Source organism: Convolutriloba macropyga, chromosome 2 (assembly GCF_964194025.1).
Source record: "Convolutriloba macropyga chromosome 2, txConMacr16.3, whole genome shotgun sequence".
NCBI lineage: Eukaryota > Metazoa > Xenacoelomorpha > Acoela > Convolutidae > Convolutriloba > Convolutriloba macropyga.
This window is the reverse complement of record NC_134469.1, coordinates 62,417,341-62,438,782: the sequence shown is the minus strand read 5'-3', so window position 1 is coordinate 62,438,782 and position 21,442 is coordinate 62,417,341. Positions and strand designations below refer to the sequence as shown.

Sequence of the window (21,442 nt, the reverse complement as noted above, 5' to 3'; positions counted from 1 at the left end):
CATAAAGATCAACACGCTTACAATAATTGCTTGCAACTTCATTTAAGAGAGCAATTAAAAATTTTCAAAACAATGGATCAATAATAACCAAAGTTATAGGAAATACAAAATTTAAAGGGCGTCAAATTGAATCAGAAAAAAAATTAAATGTTATCATTATCTATCAGCTGCTTGTGGTGGCTGCTTAGGCGCAAACACGTAGCCAGATAAAACGGAATCCAAAGTCCACTAAACATTTCTCATAAAAATGTTTTGCGCATATTCATCTGCGTTAATGTTGAAGATACATTGCCAGCGGAGCCTGACGCATAAATCGGTTAAAGACTTATCTTCGACATTACCTTGAAATTGATATCCGAGCTCCTTAAACAATACAGATCAGCATAAAGTTCGGGTTTCATGAATAGGTGCCAACCACCGAGTTTAAGAAACATGACCGATTGCGCAATACTTTTGGGACTGAACTGTTTCATTTCAGTTGGGCTGTAACAATTCATCATTTTTCCTACAAAGTCAAACAACCGACTAACTTCAGGTGAATTGTGATATTAAAAAGTTGCAAACTATTCCATGGTCCATAAAGTTTTTCATTAACTTATTATCAAACCCTTAAGGTGTTCTAGCCCCTGGGGCTGGTAAAATTTGAATAATGACAATGTCAAAAAAATGGAAAACATACCCGGCAGATTGCCGGAAAATAGCCGCCGTTGGTTACAATAAGCATGATTGGGATTGAAAGAATAGATATTGAAAAAAGATTTTTGTACAAAAACATTTTTTAAGTCCGATTTATTTTGATGGCATTTCGTAGTTGAACATAATTCTGTTTCTTAGAGAGAGGCTACAGGGGCTACTATCAATACCAATAAGCATTAGAGAGAGGTAACCAATACTTATAGAAACGACGTTCAAATAGCGGGCTTCTAAAATTGGGCTTTGTGAGTTTATCCCGTTAATATTTCTGATTTCAATTTTTTATACTGACTCTGCTCATTTTGAATTGCTTTGCTGAGCAACTGATGTTCAAATTCACTTTTAGCAGAACGAGAGAAACTAGCCTAGAGAAGTCAAAAAGATTTCACGCAAAATGTCGAAAAAGCGGCAAAATGGTAAAGCGAAAAAAAGTTCAACGAAGTAAAAAAAAATAGGAGCGCTATAATAGCCGGCTGAGAAGATGAGGGCGGCTATTAAAAAAATGAAAAAAAACGCCAAGTTCTGTAAAAAAATGCTAAAGTTCGTGCTGTTAAAATGTTGAAAGCCATTCAATTACCACTAGAAACTATGCAGTAACCTATTATCAAACCCTGGAGGAGGTTCTTTGACACCTAGGGCTGAAAAAACTCACAGACAAACTTTCAAAAAATTTGAAAAAAAAAAATGTCGAAATTAGTATGAATTTGTGTAATTTTGTTTGGATTACCAAAACATATAGCTCTTAAAATGGTCGTGAAAAGTACTTAAGTCTTGCAAAAGACCTTTATCAACTTCAACCAGCCTCAATTTTAGACTGGTCAAACAAAAAATTCGAAAAATGACAAAAAAACACAAAAATTGCAACAATTTGGGCTCAAAAACTCCTAAAAATGACCTTTTAACCTTCAACTAGGGACTTCCCAGTAGCCTTACCACACTAAGCACTTGAAGTACTACTAAACGCGGCTAAGGGCCTCTAATGAAACTTAATGCCCGCTGGGCGCTAGCTGTTTATCCCGTTTTCAAGGACGAAAAGTCAAATGGATCAGACGAAAAATCGGTCGAGCTAAAATCGCATCAATAAGGCCAACAGGACTAATATAATTGCTACAAACTTCGTTTGAGAGCAATTAAAATTTGAATCAAGCCAAAAATAGGAAGAGAACAAAATCGAATCTTGTTCCTAGACATTTGACTTTATGAACCGTGCGCTGTGCTAAGCTTAAAGTTCGATAAGAAAAGAACCCTGATTCCGGTCAGAAGTGTTTTCAACTAACCACTTGAGCAATCAACACCTGACCATCCAGCTGCCAGGATTGTTATACAAATACACGCTCCTCCACCAGTCCCACACAACCCACCATTCGAACATCCAGATATTGAGCAATTAAACGAAGACGGTGTCACTATTGACAATCGTGAAAGAGAAAACAGAAAGATGGTCAACCGAAATGAGACAGAATTATCCATTGTTGATCTTGATTAATTATTCTGATTTCAAACAAGCGAAGCTGTTTTCTAATAATTGGGATAAGATGGCGGATCACAGAAACAATGAAAACTACCGAAGCGGAAAATATGGCTCAACGCATATGTACATCACCTGCTATCTGCTTACGCGATTGTACACATGAAACATTGCAATTCAATTAACCTACTGTATTGACTTACATTTAAGGTAAACGAAATCTCATATGATATTCCTCTGAAAATTGTGATGAATATTGATAATGTTAATTAAAATGATCATCAAAATAAATGTGCGGCTGAAACAAAAAAAAACACGCAGCTACAAATCTACAAATCGTGAAATTCAAGTTAAAATATCTATTTAAAAAAATGTTTGAATTTACAAAAGAGATAGGATCAATTCCCTGCTGCAAATGTTCCGTGTATGTGGCTAATTGACTAAACACTCTTAAAGGTGGTGTGTGTATCATTTGATATCTGCATTCCGTTTAGGAATGGCTTCCAAATCGATGATGACCTTGGGATTTGGCTTTGGCATACCGAGTGCCGCATCCAGTGTGCCCTGTCTGAGGAGGGCGTTCAGAATGGCAGATCTGTTCTCCTCTGACGTCACATCATCAACCTCCAATTCTAGAATCTGATAGCGAGACTTGCTAAAATCCACAACAAGTTTGAAAGCTAAAATACCCGCATTGCCGTAAAATAGTTGAATCTCTTTTTTGGGGCGAAAAGATTGAAAGCATTGGAATGTTATATTTCACTGAGAATTAAAAAGTGTTCAGATTCAAAACAATTTCATGGATAGATTAGACAGTTTCCACATCCCGCAGAATAACAGACAAAATACAATGAATCAAATTACCAAAAATTGCATACAGATTTACATATCCAACCCAAGACAGAGATTGAAATCATAACAAAGCAGACAAAAGTGTGCAAATTGCATAAAGCATTAAACAAAGAAAATAAGTGCCCTGAGCTGAGAAGACAAAATGAAGAACCAATTTTTGACCAATATGTTATAATATTTTTATAAAGACAAACTTTATTATTTGGAGAAAGAGGTGAATTTTTTTAGCTAGCGGGGTGCAAAAATTTTGTTGACCACATCAACACCAAAGGAACGACGCGCAATTTTTTCTTGCTTGGAGAATTCAAAATTAAATCAGAAAAACTATATTCATTCACCGACTCATTAAGATATTTAAAAGAAACCAACCAGATTTCGAGAAAAAAATTGAAAAGCTGAGGTACTTCAACAGTTTGTTTAAGTTAAGACAGCATAAATTAAAACATAGCTGGCAGATTGTCAGAGAATAGCCACAATAGCTTCGTAGATCTGCAGTCTCAAAAAGACAGTAAAAGAAACAGACAAAAAAAACTTACCATTAAATGCTCAGATGTTACTTTTTGATTAGGAATCTCTCAAACATACTACTGGTTCTGATACCTGCTCTCAAATAACCTTCAATTAGAGTGGCACACACTCATTTGACCGTATCTCTTTGCGTAAAGAAAAGTCAATTTCAAAGCGAGGAAATTATTTTTGATTGAGTCGCGTGTGACCAAAAATTTAACAAAGCGAATGAAAAAAGAAATAAGAGCGAAAAAAGACGTCACGCATGCAATTCAGTTTAAATTGCATAAACGAAAAAACAAGAAGAAGATTTGAATTGGTTGTGATGTCAAATGCTCGTAACAAAAATCTTGACGACGAAATAAAAAGCATATCAGGACAACTCCTAAAAAACAACCCGAAGAATTAAATGAAAATCTAAGCAGTCAACCATCTGTCCAGCAAACCAAAAGATCATTACAAATCAAAAAGAACAAGAGTATCACAAATTAAGAGAAACAATGACGTCGTTCGAAATGTAAACACTTCTAATTTCGATAATCATGTTATATGTTAAATCCAGTTCTTTAGCAAATATCCTGCTAATTCGTTTCAACTTTCCGATGTCAACTTCTTAAAAAAAACCAAAGTGGTAATTCATTTTTTGCGCAAGAAGCTAGCAACAACGTCTTTATCGAGGACTTGAATTCAGGAAGATTGGAATTGACAAAATTCCAAAACTTCAAAAAAAAACTAATATGATAACAAAATTTGTGTTTTAATAACGAAATATTTACGTTTGTCAACAAGACCAATTCATTCTTGCAAAAATATAGAGAACAAATAAATTACACGCCAGCAGAAATCGGTTTGCACATCAGATTCAGAGGTAAAAACGACAAAAAATGCTTAAAAAATGGATAAATTAGGCCAAAGTTTCATTGGCGCCTAAAGACCGCCAAAGTTGAAAAAAAGACAAATTTCAAACATAAAAAAATGACAAATTTTAAAGAAAAATCACAAAAATTCTTCTGATTAATATCTTGGGAAAAGGCCCTGAAAAGATACACTGGCCCCCAAAAGATTATAAAAACTCAACAAATGAAAACCATAAAAAATATTTTTCGAGTCCATGAAAAGCTTCATTGGCCTCTAAAGATCAAAAACCACCAAAATTGACAAAAAAAAATCAGTAAACATCGAAAAAATTGCAATTTTTAATGAAAAATTGCTGTAATTCCTCATATTGAAATCATCAAATTGAATTTGTTGTCACCTAAGACTACTTATTAACCCATCTTCAAGCTGAAAAAAGGATTCTTTGGCCTCAAGCTCGAAATTCATGGAAAATGCCAAAAAAAAATCCAAAAAATCCAACAAACTTAAAATTGCAAAAATTGCTAGTTTGGATTACGAAAAAAGATACATCAAAAAAGATTGCTTAAAAGTATTTCTAGCGGGCAGACAACTACTAGGAGCTTTAACCAATGTCAATTGTACACTCGTTTAGAAAAAAACTTAAAATAGACAAAGAGCATGAAAAACAGGACAATTTTGTGGTCAGAAACTCCATAAGGGACTTTTCACTTTGAACTTAGACGTTGCTAGCAACTTCAGTCCATTAAACACTTAAAAGACAACTAAACTTCGCTGAGGACCTCTATTACAAATTAATGCCCGCCCAGCTTTAATAGTTTATCCCGTTTCGAAAGCTAAAAAGTCATCAGAAAAAAGTGTAAAAACATCTTAAAAAGAACACAGTGCACCACTACAAACCAAATTCTTTGGATTATAAAAAACCAAGAGAAGGCCAAACTTAGCCCCAGCTATCGCTGTGCGGCTAATAACAAAATGCTTTACGATTGCTGTTTTTGCACTTCTAAGCTTTTCTGATCACTTCTAAAATTAAGTGAAGGGGCCGACAATTTTGGTGAAAGTGAGCTTAAATTTCTACACATCAGGAAACGTATTTTCGAAAGGGCATAAGAAAAGGATCATTTTGAAATAAAGACTTATTTAGCAAATTCTTATGGTCCAGCAGTAATGTGATTTGCAATATTTCCTGCAAAATAAATTGTAAGCAATTTGGTAGGAGCTCAGAAAAACTTTTGGCGACAAAAATCCCAACAAGTAGTCAACGAGGGCTTTGCGGTTATTTACCCTGCGGTATTTTACCCTGAATTGATGAACATCTAAAAACGTCAAAATACATTTAAAAAAGTCTGAACGGCCAATCAATCAAACAAGTTATGAATATAACCGACTAACGTACAAACTCAAAGAACTGTGAACCGTAAGACGCAAAAAGAACATAATGTCCGACGGAATTTACCTGTTTATCTCGTTCGCTTTTAGGGACGAAAAGTCAAATGGTCATATGAACAGAAAAACGACCGGACGATAAGTTAGTAGTTAAAAAGTTAGGTAAAAAGATCAGCAGCACTTATTTAAATGCCACAAATTTTGTTTGAGAGCAAATAAAATAATAGCCGACAGACTACCAGAATACAGACGCGAGCGTCGTTGAACTGCCGTCTGAAACAAAGCCAAGAGAATGCCCGAAAATACCTATTGTCGGTCACCTTTGGGACTATCGGGACGATACCGAAAAAGATACAAAACCACAGGCATTCTCTGAGTGTCAAAAAATTTCTAATATTGAGAGCAGTTTAAGTTAGAATAATATACTATGATAAATTAGGATACCAGACTGAAAGCTATCAAGCTAAAACCTGATACCATGAATCAATCGCTGTAGTGAACTTTGATAACCTAATATAACCACTATGACTTAAAAGACCGGGCTTAATCGGTTTATCTCTTTTCTTTCGATTTTGCTCTTTTGAGCTTGACCTTATTCACGAAATTGCTTAATTTAAAAGATCAGAGTTTTTAAGATCTTTGCAGTTGAAAGAGAGGTAAATCAGAAGCCAAGCGTTAAAGTAGTTGCTTATGTAGAACGCGATCAAAAAGTAAAACAAGTGTTAAAAAGAGAGCACCCAATAGCCTTCGAGAGGCTGACGGCGTCTCTTAAAAAGATATTCAAAAACAGACAGGAAAAAGAAAATGAGTCCTTTTATTAATTACTGAGATGCTATATTTTGAGTAAGAATCTGTATAACTAGTTGCTGCTTCTATTAATTGCGCTCAAAAAATCTTCTCATTAGATTGTCACATACTAAGTTGGTCTTACTTACTTGAATTAAAGTACAGAAAAGTCATTTTGAATGTGAACAAAGTCATTTCTGAGAGTGAAGTATGTCACGTGTGATAAAAAAATTTGACCGCGGGAATGAACAAACAAGATTTGGAGATTTGAAGTGACTGCGGCATCATATAGTTGTAACAAAATCTTGACAAAAAACAGCAGCAAAAGTCCTGATCTACAATTCACTAAATAAATAACAAACCGACTAAATAAAATAGACTTGGAAACGACTATGATTTGGCTCGAAAAGCTGTTTAGACAAAAAAAATCTGATAAAAACCGAATACAAATTGCCGCATATGAACAAAACCCACTACCAAGAAAACGCGCTATTCCTTTGCGGCTAATAAAATCACACCGACAACGTCGGAATGATTTCTCTCGAACGGCGAGCAAGTTAAACAATTTGAAAGGGGGAAGAGGCTAGAGGGACGTTTATGGTACAAAAACTTCTTACTGTGGAGGGGTTCAAACCCGCAATATCTCGGCTAAGAGCCATTCACGGCTAAGAGTCATTCACATCAAATTGTATTTTAGCAACAGACTTAATGTCTGAATGCGCACAATTCAAATCACTCAAAATCAAAAGTCAGGCAAGAAAAAGTCACCAGAAAAGTGAAATCAAAAGCATTTTCTAAAAAAACACGGTCAAGCAAAAATTTTGAACACAAGACACGCGTTTATAATAATTGCTTCAGACTTCGCTAGCGAGCAATTAAAAAGCAAAACTAAAATCTATTATTTCGCTTATCGTTTCAACATTTTTTCATGAAAATGGGAGTTACTCTCGATCGAATTAATCTCGGGGAGTGGACGGCTTCAGAAAATTTTGAAGGGGTCTGCGATTTACAAAGGCTCGAGAAGTTTTGCACAATCTTAATGCCATCGTACTTTACCAGCTTATACAATTTCTCAAGATGAAGAGTCAAAGAGTCAAAGGCGAAAGAATATTGCAGTAATAACGCACGAAAACTTCGATTCAAATTTGGTTTGGGAGCAATTAATTAATTAATATGCGGAATATTGGAAATAGTATGGCAGAATCAAGCATCCCTGAAACTATTTGTTTCCTCACATCTAAAAAGCAATAATTTCATAGAGCCAATTGAAAAGTTGTGACCCATAAAGCAACAATTGGCAATAAATTTAAAAAGCCCCCCAAAATTTTTTTCTTTCATATTCTGAGAACTGTGATGTTCTTGTTTAGTTTGCCGTCGTCAAGACTGCATAGCATCAACAAAAACCAAACAACGTAGGAAGAATTGCTCGAGCACGACTGTCGAGGTAATGTAATGAAAGGGGTACAGCCTACAGCAACTTCTATGATTTCAAAAACTTCGACAAGGATGGGGTTTTGGACCCCGATCTACCGGATTTGAGTCGACTTCATTGCCCACTAACCTACACGGACCATTTTCGGTGATACATCACAACCGTCATATACTACGGTAGTGATGTAAAAATTCAAAAAGTCAAGCGTGAAGAAGTCACTCGAGAAGTGAAATCGGAAGAATGTTCTTGAAGAAAACAGTCCAGCAAAAATGTACATGAAAAATACACATGTTTACAATTGCTTCAAACTTTGTTCAAGAGCAAGTAATCATTTTATGAAAATTGACTACACTAGGACTAATTGTTCCAAATTTTGCTGCTAGTTTTGTACTGTAAATAAAAAGCAAAACCATTGTGGTCTTCATTCTTTTCTTACATTCTTTTCATAATTTACAATTCACGTTATTTCACGAGGCCCAGTTTAGCTTTTTAGACCTCAATCGAGGGAGCTCTAAAATAGCAAAAATTAATTTGCGGAATTCACTTGGAGTTTTACCTGGAAACTATTTATTTATTAATTGAGATCGATTTTGTTCAAATGCCAACATCCCAAAAAAGAAAAATGAAATTTACGCAACTTCTTCTACAGTTTGTGAACAGTTTCCAGCAACTAAAATTCTTGACAAAATCTTGACAAAAAACAGCAGCAAAAGTCCTGATCTACAATTCACTAAATAAATAAAAAACCGACTAAATAAAATAGACTTGGAAACGACTATGATTTGGCTCGAAAAGCTGTTTAGACAAAAAAAATCTGATACAAACCGAATACAAATTGCCGCATATGAACAAAACCCACTACCAAGAAAACGCGCTATTCCTTTGCGGCTAATAAAATCACACCGACAACGTCGGAATGATTTCTCTCGAACGGCGAGCAAGTTAAACAATTTGAAAGGGGGAAGAGGCTAGAGGGACGTTTATGGTACAAAAACTTCTTACTGTGGAGGGGTTCAAACCCGCAATATCTCGGCTAAGAGCCATTCACGGCTAAGAGTCATTCACATCAAATTGTATTTTAGCAACAGACTTAATGTCTGAATGCGCACAATTCAAATCACTCAAAATCAAAAGTCAGGCAAGAAAAAGTCACCAGAAAAGTGAAATCAAAAGCATTTTCTAAAAAAACACGGTCAAGCAAAAATTTTGAACACAAGACACGCGTTTATAATAATTGCTTCAGACTTCGCTAGCGAGCAATTAAAAAGCAAAACTAAAATCTATTATTTCGCTTATCGTTTCAACATTTTTTCATGAAAATGGGAGTTATTCTCGATCGAATTAATCTCGGGGAGTGGACGGCTTCAGAAAATTTTGAAGGGGTCTGCGATTTACAAAGGCTCGAGAAGTTTTGCACAATCTTAATGCCATCGTACTTTACCAGCTTATACCATTTCTCAAGATGAAGAGTCAAAGAGTCAAAGGCGAAAGAATATTGCAGTAATAACGCACGAAAACTTCGATTCAAATTTGGTTTGGGAGCAATTAATTAATTAATATGCGGAATATTGGAAATAGTATGGCAGAATCAAGCATCCCTGAAACTATTTGTTTCCTCACATCTAAAAAGCAATAATTTCATAGAGCCAATTGAAAAGTTGTAACCCATAAAGCAACAATTGGCAATAAATTTAAAAAGCCCCCCAAAATTTTTTCTTTCAAATTCTGAGAACTGTGATGTTCTTGATTAGTTTTCCGTCGTCAAGACTGCATAGCATCAACAAAAACCAAACAACGTAGGAAGAATTGCTCGAGCACGACTGTCGAGGTAGTGTAATGAAAGGGGTATAGCCTACAAAAACTTCTATGATTTCAAAAACTTCGACAAGGATGGGGTTTTGGACCCCGATCTACCGGATTTGAGTCGACTTCATTGCCCACTAACCTACACGGACCATTTTCGGTGATACATCACAACCGTCATATACTACGGTAGTGATGTAAAAATTCGAAAAGTCAAGCGTGAAGAAGTCACTCGAGAAGTGAAATCGGAAGAATGTTCTTGAAGAAAACAGTCCAGCAAAAATGTACATGAAAAATACACATGTTTACAATTGCTTCAAACTTTGTTCAAGAGCAAGTAATCATTTTATGAAAATTGACTACACTAGGACTAATTGTTCCAAATTTTGCTGCTAGTTTTGTACTGTAAATAAAAAGCAAAACCATTGTGGTCTTCATTCTTTTCTTACATTCTTTTCATAATTTACAATTCACGTTATTTCACGAGGCCCAGTTTAGCTTTTTTAGACGTCAATCGAGGGAGCTCTAAAATAGCTAAAATTAATTTGCGGAATTCACTTGGAGTTTTACCTGGAAACTATTTATTTATTAATTGAGATCGATTTTGTTCAAATGCCAACATCCCAAAAAAGAAAAATGAAATTTACGCAACTTCTTCTACAGTTTGTGAACAGTTTCCAGCAACTAAAATTACCCGGCAGATTGCCGGAAAATAGCCCCTGTTGATTCCGATAACCACGACTGGGATTGAAAGAAGAGAAAATAATGAAAAAAATGACTTTGTAGAAAATCAATTTTAAAGTGTGAACTATTTTGATGTCATTTAGTAGTTGAACATTGCCCTTTTTCATAGTGAGACAAAACAAGAGCTAGTATCAATACCAATAAGTATTAGAGATGGTAACTAAGACTTATAAAAACCAAGTTCGAGTAACGGGCATCTAAAACTGGGCTCTATGGGTTTATCCCGTTTATTTCTGATTTGGTTTTTTGATACTGACTCTGTTCATTTTGAATTGCTTTGCTGAGCAACTGCTGTCTAAAATCACTTTTAGCAGAATGAGAATCGAGTGAAACTGGCCCAGAGAAGTCAAAAAGATTTCACGCAAAATGTTGAACAAGCTGTGTTTAACTAAGGTAAAGCGAAAAATTTTTATTCGACGAAGTTAAAAAACATAGCAGGACAAGTCCTGACGTACAATTCAAAGAATTTCCGTTGAATAAACATAAAACTAGACCTAGAACGAACTATGGGTGAATTGGGAAAACCATTTAAAAAAAATCGGAAAAAACCACTAGCGAGAAATGAAAATTTGGTTCAAACTAAAAACTAGGCCTCGAATGAAACTATGAAGGCATTGGAAAAACCATTAGAAAAATCCGATCCAAAAAATTGAAAAAACAGTAAAAATCAAAGTGAAATTTCCGCCAGTAAACAAACAAAACCACTATCAAGAAAGCGAATTTTTGTTCAAACACCGTTTTCTCACTATACTTTAAAATTAGAACGAAAAAATTCACACCGCAAAATCAATAGTTTTTGGCTCCATTTCCTGTTTCGGCGTGACCAAAATCACTACTGCAATTTGACTTCAAAAATTATAAAAATGTGTGAACAGATCTTAAAAACAAAGCCGGAAGAATTCCGGAAATGACTCGAAGAGTCGTTTTGAAAGAATTGACTTTTAAACGAACTGATTCAAACTGATTCTTACTAAAGTGACTACTAAGAACAAAAAAAACAGTCAAAAAAAAGACAGCACATAAACCCAACTGAACAAAATTACATTGCTCCTTTATATAAAACAATTCAAATTTTTGAACGCAATTGAAAGCACCTAAGTACGCGAGCAGCAAAGGCCAAGTTTTGTTGAGCTCCCAAATCTATATTTTAGAAAAAATTGACTGCAGCCAGAAATGGCCAAAAATTGTTACAAACATAATCATTTTCTGTAAGCTCTATCAATAGAGACACTATTCACAAAAAAAAGTTATCAATTTGTAAAAAAAAAACTAACAATAACAAAAGTTTAATTATAAACATTAGCTGTCGCTACAAATCACAAGGAACGCGATAAAACTAAACAATGACCACAAAATTTATCAAATCAAAATTATTCATGAAAAAGACTAAAGACAGAACAATATGCAAACACAAAAATTCGTATGTGGCCAAAACCAACTACTAAGAATATACGCACAAAAAGGTGTTGCTCAAAATTTGTAAAAATGATGCTAGCAAAAAAACTCAACGCCATATAATGTTAGATAAAATCAATGGAAAACAAAAAACTTTAAACATAAACCGACAAATGTCGGAAGAAATGCTCTTGAACGACAGGCGAGACAATTAAATTCATAGTCTTAAGTCTAGATCAATTTTTCTTCATGGGTGCAAAAAACATTAACCCCAACGGGATTCGAACCACTGACCTCTCGATCCATGGCTACCCGCAATAACCACTGCGCTACGAGTTACTTAATTTTGCTATGCTGCAAACGATTTGACACTAGCAACTTTGAAGCACTAGAGATCACTCAAAATGATGAACGAAAGCGTGAAAAAGTCACTTGAGAAGTCAAAGAATGTTCTAGAAGAAAATCGCAAAATCGTCAAACGAAAAATTAGCATAAAAAAGACACAAACGTTTCCAATAATTGCTTTGAACTTCGTTCAAGAGCAACTAAAAAATTCATAGGAAACAGACAGAAATTATTAGTTCAAATAGACAATGTTCAATTTAATAAAGGCAGGGCGAATACAACTACAGTTCTTAAAAGATTGTTGGAAAGCAACATGCTAGATTGCGGAGAATACATAAATTGTGACGAAGATAGAAAAACTATAATTCGCAATTTCTGAAATATCAAAAAACTAAATTGGAAACTAATTAAAAATTAAAAAATTGAGGTAAAAAACATGGAATTTTTGTTACTGAGCAATCGAGGTTTACCAGCATTACATAGCCATCTTCCTCTTTCAGTAAGTAGTGGACACAGCTCAATTGCGAAACAGTAAAATATCTTGAAAAAATTGTTCAAATTATGGTAAAAATTGTTCACTGAATTTTAAATGGTTATTGCCAAAACCAACAAAGAAAACCAAAAAAAAACCGATAGTTCAGCAAAAGCCTTTTTATGGTAAACAAACTTAAAGTACAGAAAAAAACTTTGACAAAAACCGCTAAAATCGGATTAGTATGTGTAAAAATTTGATGAAACAAAACACTCCACGTCAAAAAGACGCATCATCCAATTCAAGAATTATCAAGAAGACGTTGAAATTTTTACTATCTGGGTAAAAAAAAAAGTCCGCTCAAAGAGCCAAAAATGGAGAAAAAGTCCAAAAATTAACCAAAAAATGAAAAATATGCGCCAATTTTGCACTTGAAACGCATTATTCAAGTCTCAAAAACATTCTGGTATCAATTTCAGATGGTTGCATATTCAGGATGCATCGATCAAAACTTATTTCTACAAAAAAAACCAAGTTACAATAAAAAAAATTGGGCCAAATGTACGCAAACACGGCTAAAAACTCATCTATATGCGCCAATCTCTCTAAAACTCTTTTCCAAGTCAAAAGGTCATTAACTGAACGCAGCACATGAAACAAAAAACTTCTCTCGCTCAGAAAAAATTAGTTCACACGGCAATTTTACTCACTTTCATTATTAGGTATAAATGTTTAAATAGTTCAATGTATAAATAGTTCTCAGCTCACTGATACTGTCGAAAAACCAGTTAAAAATAAAACGTCGCGCTCAGAAAAAATATCCGTCAAGTTCTCTCAAAGAAATCTTGTCAATTTTCAAAATGCAGCCAATTTTCCGTATAACAAAAAGCTCAATTTTAATCACCTTACAAATATTTTTGAATTGAGCTGCTACTAAAGAGTTGTCTGAAAAGATTTTTACCGTAAACTTTGCTTTCTTTTGTCTGCAATTTTTCACAACTTCCGCGTCCAAATAACGAAATCAATATTGAATTCAGTTTCTGTTGAGGAAGCTTTCAAATGTGACGAAAAAGAGTTCGCATAAAGAAGACGCAATAAAATCTATTAAAATAACATTATATGACCCGAAATTACCTATAATTTCATAGTGTTCAATTTTAAATAATTGCTTTACCTCAACAAGAACGGCCCCAAAGTCAACAAATGAATGATTTACAGTTGATGAGTTAAAAATGATTAACATATCCGGCAGATTGCGGGAATCGCTGCGAAAGGATAGACTTGCCTGCCGTATAAAAGAGATAGAAACATACAGATCTAAACTAAAAAAATCGGCGCCTCTCAAGACGCTAGGTAACAAACATTCAGCGATAAGTTAGCAAAAGCGCGTGAACATTCGTTCCGAAGAAACCTTTTATTAGGGACCTTTACTGCACATATAAGTTCCTTTGACCTTAAACTATTTCGAATTAAACTTACGTTTTAAAGTGCAAACGTCATTTTAATTAGTGAGGTAACTCACGTATGATCAAAATCTAATTACGAGAAAAATTACCTTTCAAATCAACTGGTTCCTACTGGAATTACTACTAAAAGCAAAAATAAATTCAAAAAGCAAAGATAGCCCATAAAACCAACCGAACCCAAAAATTACACTAATCCTATATATATAAAACAAGCCAAATTTTTTTACGCAATTGAAAGCAGCTAAGTAGCGATCAGCAAAAGTCAAGCTATGTTAGGCTCCCAAACTTGTCTTGGAAGAAAAATTTGATTACTGCAAGAAATGGTTAAAAATTGTTACAAAATTTATCAATTTCCAAAGTTCTCAATCAAAACAAATTTACAATATAAAAACAGTAATCAATTGGTAACTAACTAAACTTTGTCGCTTCAACTATAAACATCAGTTGTCGCTTGACCAAAAATTAATTAAATCAAACTTAATCATGAAAAAGTCAAAAGAGACAACAATATTCAAACGCAAAAATTCGAATGTTACCAAAACCAAGCCTTATGAATACTCGCAGCAAGTGCTGATCACAAACTGTAAACGTGAAGCTAGCAAAACCTCAGTGCCATATTAAGTAGAAAAAAATCGATTGCAAAAAAACTTTAAAAAATTCAAAGGAAAAAGACAAAAATTATTTGTTTAAATCGATAGTTTTCAATTTACTAAAGGCAGGGCGAATAAAACTATAGCTTTTAGGAGAATTTCATAAAGCAACATGACAGAACGTTGAGAAAAAATATATTGTGAAAAAGATTAAAAACTAGTTTTCAATTTCTGAAAAATCAAAACTAAAAAAAAATCAAAATTGGAAACTCTAAAAATCAAAATGAAAAAAATTGAGGTCAAACATGGATTTTTTGTTAATAAGCAATCAAGGTTTAAGAACATTACATAACCATCTTTCTGTTTCATGAAGAAATAAAAACAGCTCAATTGCGAAACAGTAAAACAATTAGTTAAAAAGATATTCAAAATATGGTAAAAATTTTCACTTGAATTTTAAAGAGTTATCGCCAAGAATAATTCAATAAGCAACAAAACGAACCCAAAAACACCAATGTGTCAGCAAAAAACTATTTAGCGTAAATAAACGTCAAAGTACAAACAAAAGAATCAGAAAACTTTTACAAAAACCGTCAAAATCAGATTAGTATGTGAACAATTTTATAAAACACAACACCTCACGCCAAAAAGAGGCATCCAATTCAGGAATTTTCGATGAGACGTTAACATTTTTACTCATTGGGTTTTAAAAAAAGTCCGCTCAGAGAGCCAAAAATGAAGACATTAACGAAAAAAGGGTAAAAATTGACAAAAATGAGAAATATGGGCCAATTTTGCGCTTGAAACGCATTATTAAGATCTCAGAAACATTGCGGTATCGATTTCAGATGGTTGCATAATCATGCAACATCGATAAAATTTACTTCCACAGAAAAACCAAGTTAAAATTTTAAAAAAAATTGAGCCAAATGGACGAAAACACGGTTAGGTTAAAAACTGTCATCTAAATGCACACAAAAAGTCATTCACTGAAGGCAACGCATGAAACTTCTCTCGCTCAGAAAAAGTTAGTTCACACGGCATTAATTTTACTCACGTTCAATATTAGGTCAAAACGCCGCCTGAACAAGTAGTACTTCTGGTAAAAAAACATACCCGGCAGATTGCCGGAAAATAACCGCCGTTGATTCCAATAAGCATGATTGGGATTGAAAGAATAGAAAATAATGAAAAAAAAAATTTTATACAAAAACATTTTTTAAGTCCGATTTATTTTGATGGCATTTCGTAGTTGAACATAACGTACTTCTGTTTCTTAGAGAGAGGCTACAGGGGCTACTATCAATACCAGTAAGCCTTAGAGATGGTAACTAAGACTTATAGGAACGACAATCAAATAGCGGGCATCTAAAATTGGGCTTTATGGGTTTATCCCGTTTCTACTTCGGACTTCAATTTTTTATGAGAGAAGAGAGAAACTAGCCTAGAGAAGTCAAAAAGATATCACACAAAATGTTGAAAAAGCGGCAAAATGAGGTAAACGAAACTTTTTTTATTCGACGAAGTAAAAAAAAAATAGGAGCACTATAATAGCCGGCTGAGAAGATGAGGGCGGCTATTAAAAACCTTAAGAAAACCAATACTCCTCTTCGAGTCGTAAAAAAAGACAGCGCCCCAATACAATTCAAATTCTTTGAATTGTAAAAAAAATAGGAGCGCTATAATAGCCGGCTGAGAAGCTGATGCGGCCATTAATAATATAACCAAGTGATAGTAATTGAACACGAGCAATAAGTCACCAATAATTGTTGAAAACAGAATTCGGAAAAGGTATGCCACAAGGAAAAACATTTATACCAGAAAAAAAAACAATTTAAAAATATGTAATGTGAAAATGGGCGTGATAATTGAGAAACTGCATCAGCACAAAACGCAATTCATATAAAAACTTAAATTATTTTTCAATCCACATCAGAAACCATTTCAAAACCACCAACCATTGATATTGAATTATAACCCTTTTGAATCAAAACCTGAAAAGTAAAAGCTTAAAAAAATCCCAGGAACCAATGCGAAACACTAACTGGAATGAGTAACCTTTTCTTACCTTATAATCTTTTCGTAGTTGATTACAGAACGTACAACATCCTTGCTCAATGCCGATGCCGGCAAGGACTTTTTCGCGTTGCCTTCTTTTTTATTGTACACAAATAAAAGCGGAGGAAACTCCTCCAGCTTCTCGTAAAACGGCATCCAACCTCCTGCATCGAAAGTCGGAGTGTTCTTCAGCGCTGCACAGTCTGAAAAATCATCCAACTGGTGAATTCAAATCTAGCAATTCTTTGAATTATAAAACATAGCCGGAAGACATCCGGAAACGACTCTAACCTGACTACTCTAACTAACATAATGAACCTCTGATTGATTATGCTAATCAATTTGAAACAATAAGAGGCAAAATAACAATGGATAAGTAACTGACAACAAAAACTGATAAACAATTTGATAAACATTTTCATTAAGAATTGCCGCTCCATCACAACTAAAGGCAAAAACTTTTCGACACAGCTAATTCTCATTCAATATACGACTGCCAATTGACAGAAAAAAAGTTCATATAGAGAAAACCGAGGAAAGGAAAAACAAATGAAGGACAATGTAGAAAAATATGTTCGGCAAAACATTCGAACAAAATTATTCACAAAAAGTTTGAATGCAGTTTCCCATCAATAACTTGGCAAACGAATTTCATTACGACTTCTGTTCAGGCTTTTACCCACGCAACACCTACACAAAAACAACACAAAACAGATGCAAAGAATGAAAAAACCGACAATAAAAATTTGCATTTACTTCAGTGAATCTCCCTCTCTGACCTGCAATGTCATTTTTAGGAACAACACCTATAAATAAGCTCAAAACTGAAGATTGAACAAAAACTATTAACAGAAGCTTAACATGAGCAAACTTAATGAGAAAACCTAAATCAGACAAAAATTGGCCAAACTATGCTCAAATTTACTCAATTATCTTTAAAAAAGACATGAGAACTCGAACTCAATAACCATTATATCGAAGAGTTTAAACTAAAAAACATAACCGACTAAACGTCGGAATAATTGCTCTCGAACGACTAGTGGGAGCTCTAATCCATAGCAACCTGCTTCAGTCGGGGGAGCCTAAATGGGACTAAGAAGTTCAATAGTGGGCTTCAAATAACCACAGAGGTTAACATATACCACTATTCAGAGTTAAAGTAAAAAATGGCACCAGTTTCGGCGCACTTTTCATTTGACTTTTACTATTAAATTGCCGCCAATTCAATTCAGCTGCTTGAAATTGTGACTGAGAGAGAATTTTAGATCACGCGAAACGCAAGAAGTCAAAGGCGTACAAGTCACTCAAAAAGTCAAAAATGTCAAGCAAAAATTTTGCATAAAAAGACGCACATGTTAACAATAATTGCTATAACATTGTTAAAGAGCAATTAAAAAAACTGCTTTGAAAATGCGAAAGTGATAAAAATTCACTCGCTTGTCAAAATTCTGGCTCTCTCTCAAAAATTTTGCAAGAACAGAAAAGCACTCTTCTTTTTTGCTCTTCAGCAATTTGACCTAAATACTTTCCACGCATTTCACAGCCTGTTTCCAACACTCCAACAAAGTAACCGATAACAAGACGCTCCACCAATACTCCTCTTCGAGTCGTAAAAATACGGCCGCGATTAAAGCCGGCTGAGAAGATAAGCGCGGCTAATTATAAACATAGCTGGCAGATTGCCAGAAAATAGCCGCAATTGATTCGTAGATCGGCAGTCTAAAAAAAACAGTAAAAAAGACAGACCAAAAAATTTCGTCTTTTCATTGAAGGCTGATCTGTTCTATTTTGATTAAAAATCTGTAACATAGCTGGCAGATTACCAGAAAACAGCCGCAATAGCTTTGCAGATCTGCAGTCTCAAAAAAAAACAGTAAAAAAGACAGACCAAAAAAAATCGTCTTTTTCATTGAAGGCTGATATGTTATATTTTGATTAAAAATCTGTATAAGTTTTTGCTGCCTCTATTAGCTGCTCTCAAATAACCTTCATTTAGAGTGACACACACCCATTTGACCTTATCTCTTTGAATAAAAAGTAAATAAAAGTCAATTTCAAATTGAGGAAGTCATTTTTGAGAGTGAGGTAAGTCAAGTGTGACCAAAAATTTAATCACGCGCATGAACAAAAAAACTCGCTCAACTAAGAGCGAAAAATGACGTCACACATGCAATTCAGTTGAAATTGCATGAACGAATGAACAAAAAGTGGCTGTGACGTCATATGGTCGTAACAAAAATCATGACGAAATAAAAAAACAGCAGGACAAGTCCTGACGTACAATTCAAAGAATTTTCATTGCCTAAACAGAAAAACTAGACCAAGAATGGACTATGAGTGAATTGAGAAAACCATTTTTAAAAAAATAAGATAAAAAAATAGGAAAAAAAACAGAAAATCAATGTCAAAATGCCGCATGTGAACAAAAAACCACTAGCGAGAAATGAAAATTCAATTCAAACAAAAAACTAGGCCTAGAATGAGCTGTGAATGGATTGGGAAAACCATTTAGAAAAAATCCGATCCAAAAAATCGAAAAAACAGTAAAAATCAGAGTGGAATTGCCGCATGTGAACAAAAAACCACTACCGAGAAATCGGATTTTTGTTCAAACACCATTTTCTCACTCTACTTTAAAATTAGAGCTAAAAAAATTCACGCCGCAAAACCACTCGCTTTTTCGCTCCATTTCCTGTTTCGGCGTGACCAAAATCACCACTCCAATTTGACTTCAAAAATCATGAAAATGTGTGAACAGATCTTAAAAAAAAAGACAGCGCCCCAATACAATTCAGATTCTTTGAATTGTAAAAAAACCAAGAGAAGGCCAATAATAGCCTCAGCTATCGCTGTGCGGCTATTAAAAACAAATACAATAGCAGAGCAAAAATAATACTCGCAAACAGATTAGACCAAAAGGTTCAAATAATAATTTCAAAAGTTAAAATGCTAAAAAAGAAAATGCTAAAACTGAGTGCCTCTATGACTTTCAGCAACCCTAATTTCAGCAACCAAAAGCAACCACGAGCAGCGTTTTCCATTTCTGACATCTCGAAGCGTTTCGAAAGAGGAACCTCCCTATTACAATGAAGCCTTGAGGCACGAACGACAAACCAGACCCAAATAATTGCATATCAACACAAACATAACCAAGCAACGTCAGAAGAATTGCTTTCGAACGACTAGTTGGAGCTGACTAGTTGCAGCCTTCCTCGTCCGGAAGGGGGAGTAACTGAAATCAGTAAGGGGGCTTCAAATGACGCCATCAAAAGTTATTATATACCACTATAACCACAAATTTCGGCGCATTTTTTATTTGAATTTTAGTATTACATGAAAAATTTTGCATGAAAAAGACCGACACGTTTGCAATAATTGCTTCAAACTTCGTTCGAGAGCAAAAACTACTATCATTCCACGCTTTCAAATAATAAGCTCTCACTTACTCGCACCCACTCCTAACATTCAATATGCACTCATCCACTCACTCACTTAATAAAAACCGCTCCCTCACTCACCTACCCACCCACTAACCCCCTCACTCACTCACACAACTTTTCACTGTCACCCTTTCACCAATTCACACTCAGTCACAGTAAAGCTCTAAGAGAAAAGCCCAGCAACTTGAAGCCCTACTTACTTATTTATTCCGACAGAAGTCAGTAACCAAAAAAGCATTGAATGCGGGCAACTAAAATATTATGAATAATACCAACTTCGTTTCAAAGCAATTAAAAACAACGAATAAATGGAGTAAGGAATAAACTATATAAAGACAATTTTTCAACTTTTCATTAATTGCAACTCTTTTCATTAATTGCGAATTAAATTGCATATTAGCAGACGCATAATCATAACTCAAAGAGTCTTTGCAATCGGGATTAGTTCTTAATTGGCCACAATAATCGTTCTGCATATTCGGTTAGATTCTAAAACTATACTAAATTCATCTTCTAAACTGAAATCTATTAACCACAATATTAATGCCAACTAGTAATCGGTTCAATGATTTTTGATAACCTAATGCACTGACTTAATGACCGGGCTTTACATGTTTAACCCGTTTATTTCGATTTTTCTCTTGATTTTCACAGTATTCACATTACGTTAAATCAATGAGTGAAAGAATTATTCAAAATCCATTCAGCTGAAACAATAAGTGAGGTGAGTCACGAGTCAAACGTGAAAATCGTGACTTATGTATGCCAAAAAAACGCGAACAAAAGCTAAAGCAAACAAAAACAAAACAGCAGGACAAAAATCAGACCAAACAAATCGAAAAACCTAAAAATCCGTGCCATAATACCTCACGTGAACAAAAAAAACCACTAGCGAGAAAGCGAACTTTTGTTCAAAGAGCATTTTGTCACTCTAATTTAAATTAGAGCAAAATTTTACACAGCAAAACCACTTGCTTTTTCGCTTCACTTCCCGCTTCGGCGTGACCAAAATCATTACCTCAATTTGACTTCAAATATCATGAAAATGTGTAAACAGATCCTAAAAACATAGCCAGAGGAAGTTCTGAAACGAATCGAATGAGGAAACTGGCCAGCCTAACAAACATAATTAACCTCCTGATTGATTTCT

General features: G+C 34.5%; 3 protein-coding genes across 6 annotated transcripts in view; 1 reads left to right on the top strand and 2 right to left on the bottom strand.

Annotated features, from left to right (window-relative positions):
* The window catches only part of LOC142334582 (uncharacterized), a 67,912-nt gene extending 65,684 nt beyond the window's left edge, over positions 1-2,228 (bottom strand). The window contains exon 1 of the mRNA XM_075382722.1: positions 1,971-2,228. Coding sequence (XP_075238837.1) covers positions 1,971-2,163 — 193 coding nt within the window. The 5' untranslated portion in view covers positions 2,164-2,228. The remainder of the gene's footprint in view (positions 1-1,970) is intronic.
* Positions 1-21,442, top strand: part of LOC142334586 (uncharacterized) — a 270,416-nt gene that overhangs the window by 144,684 nt on the left and 104,290 nt on the right. The window lies entirely within an intron of this gene.
* LOC142334584 (uncharacterized) overlaps positions 2,412-21,442 on the bottom strand; it is a 42,661-nt gene continuing 23,630 nt past the window's right edge. For all 4 annotated transcript variants that reach the window (XM_075382729.1, XM_075382726.1, XM_075382730.1 and 1 more), the window contains exons 4-5: positions 16,863-17,055; positions 2,412-2,816 (exon numbers count right to left, since the gene is read on the bottom strand). In XM_075382729.1, coding sequence (XP_075238844.1) covers positions 2,630-2,816; positions 16,863-17,055 — 380 coding nt within the window. In that variant the 3' untranslated portion in view covers positions 2,412-2,629. The remainder of the gene's footprint in view (positions 2,817-16,862; positions 17,056-21,442) is intronic.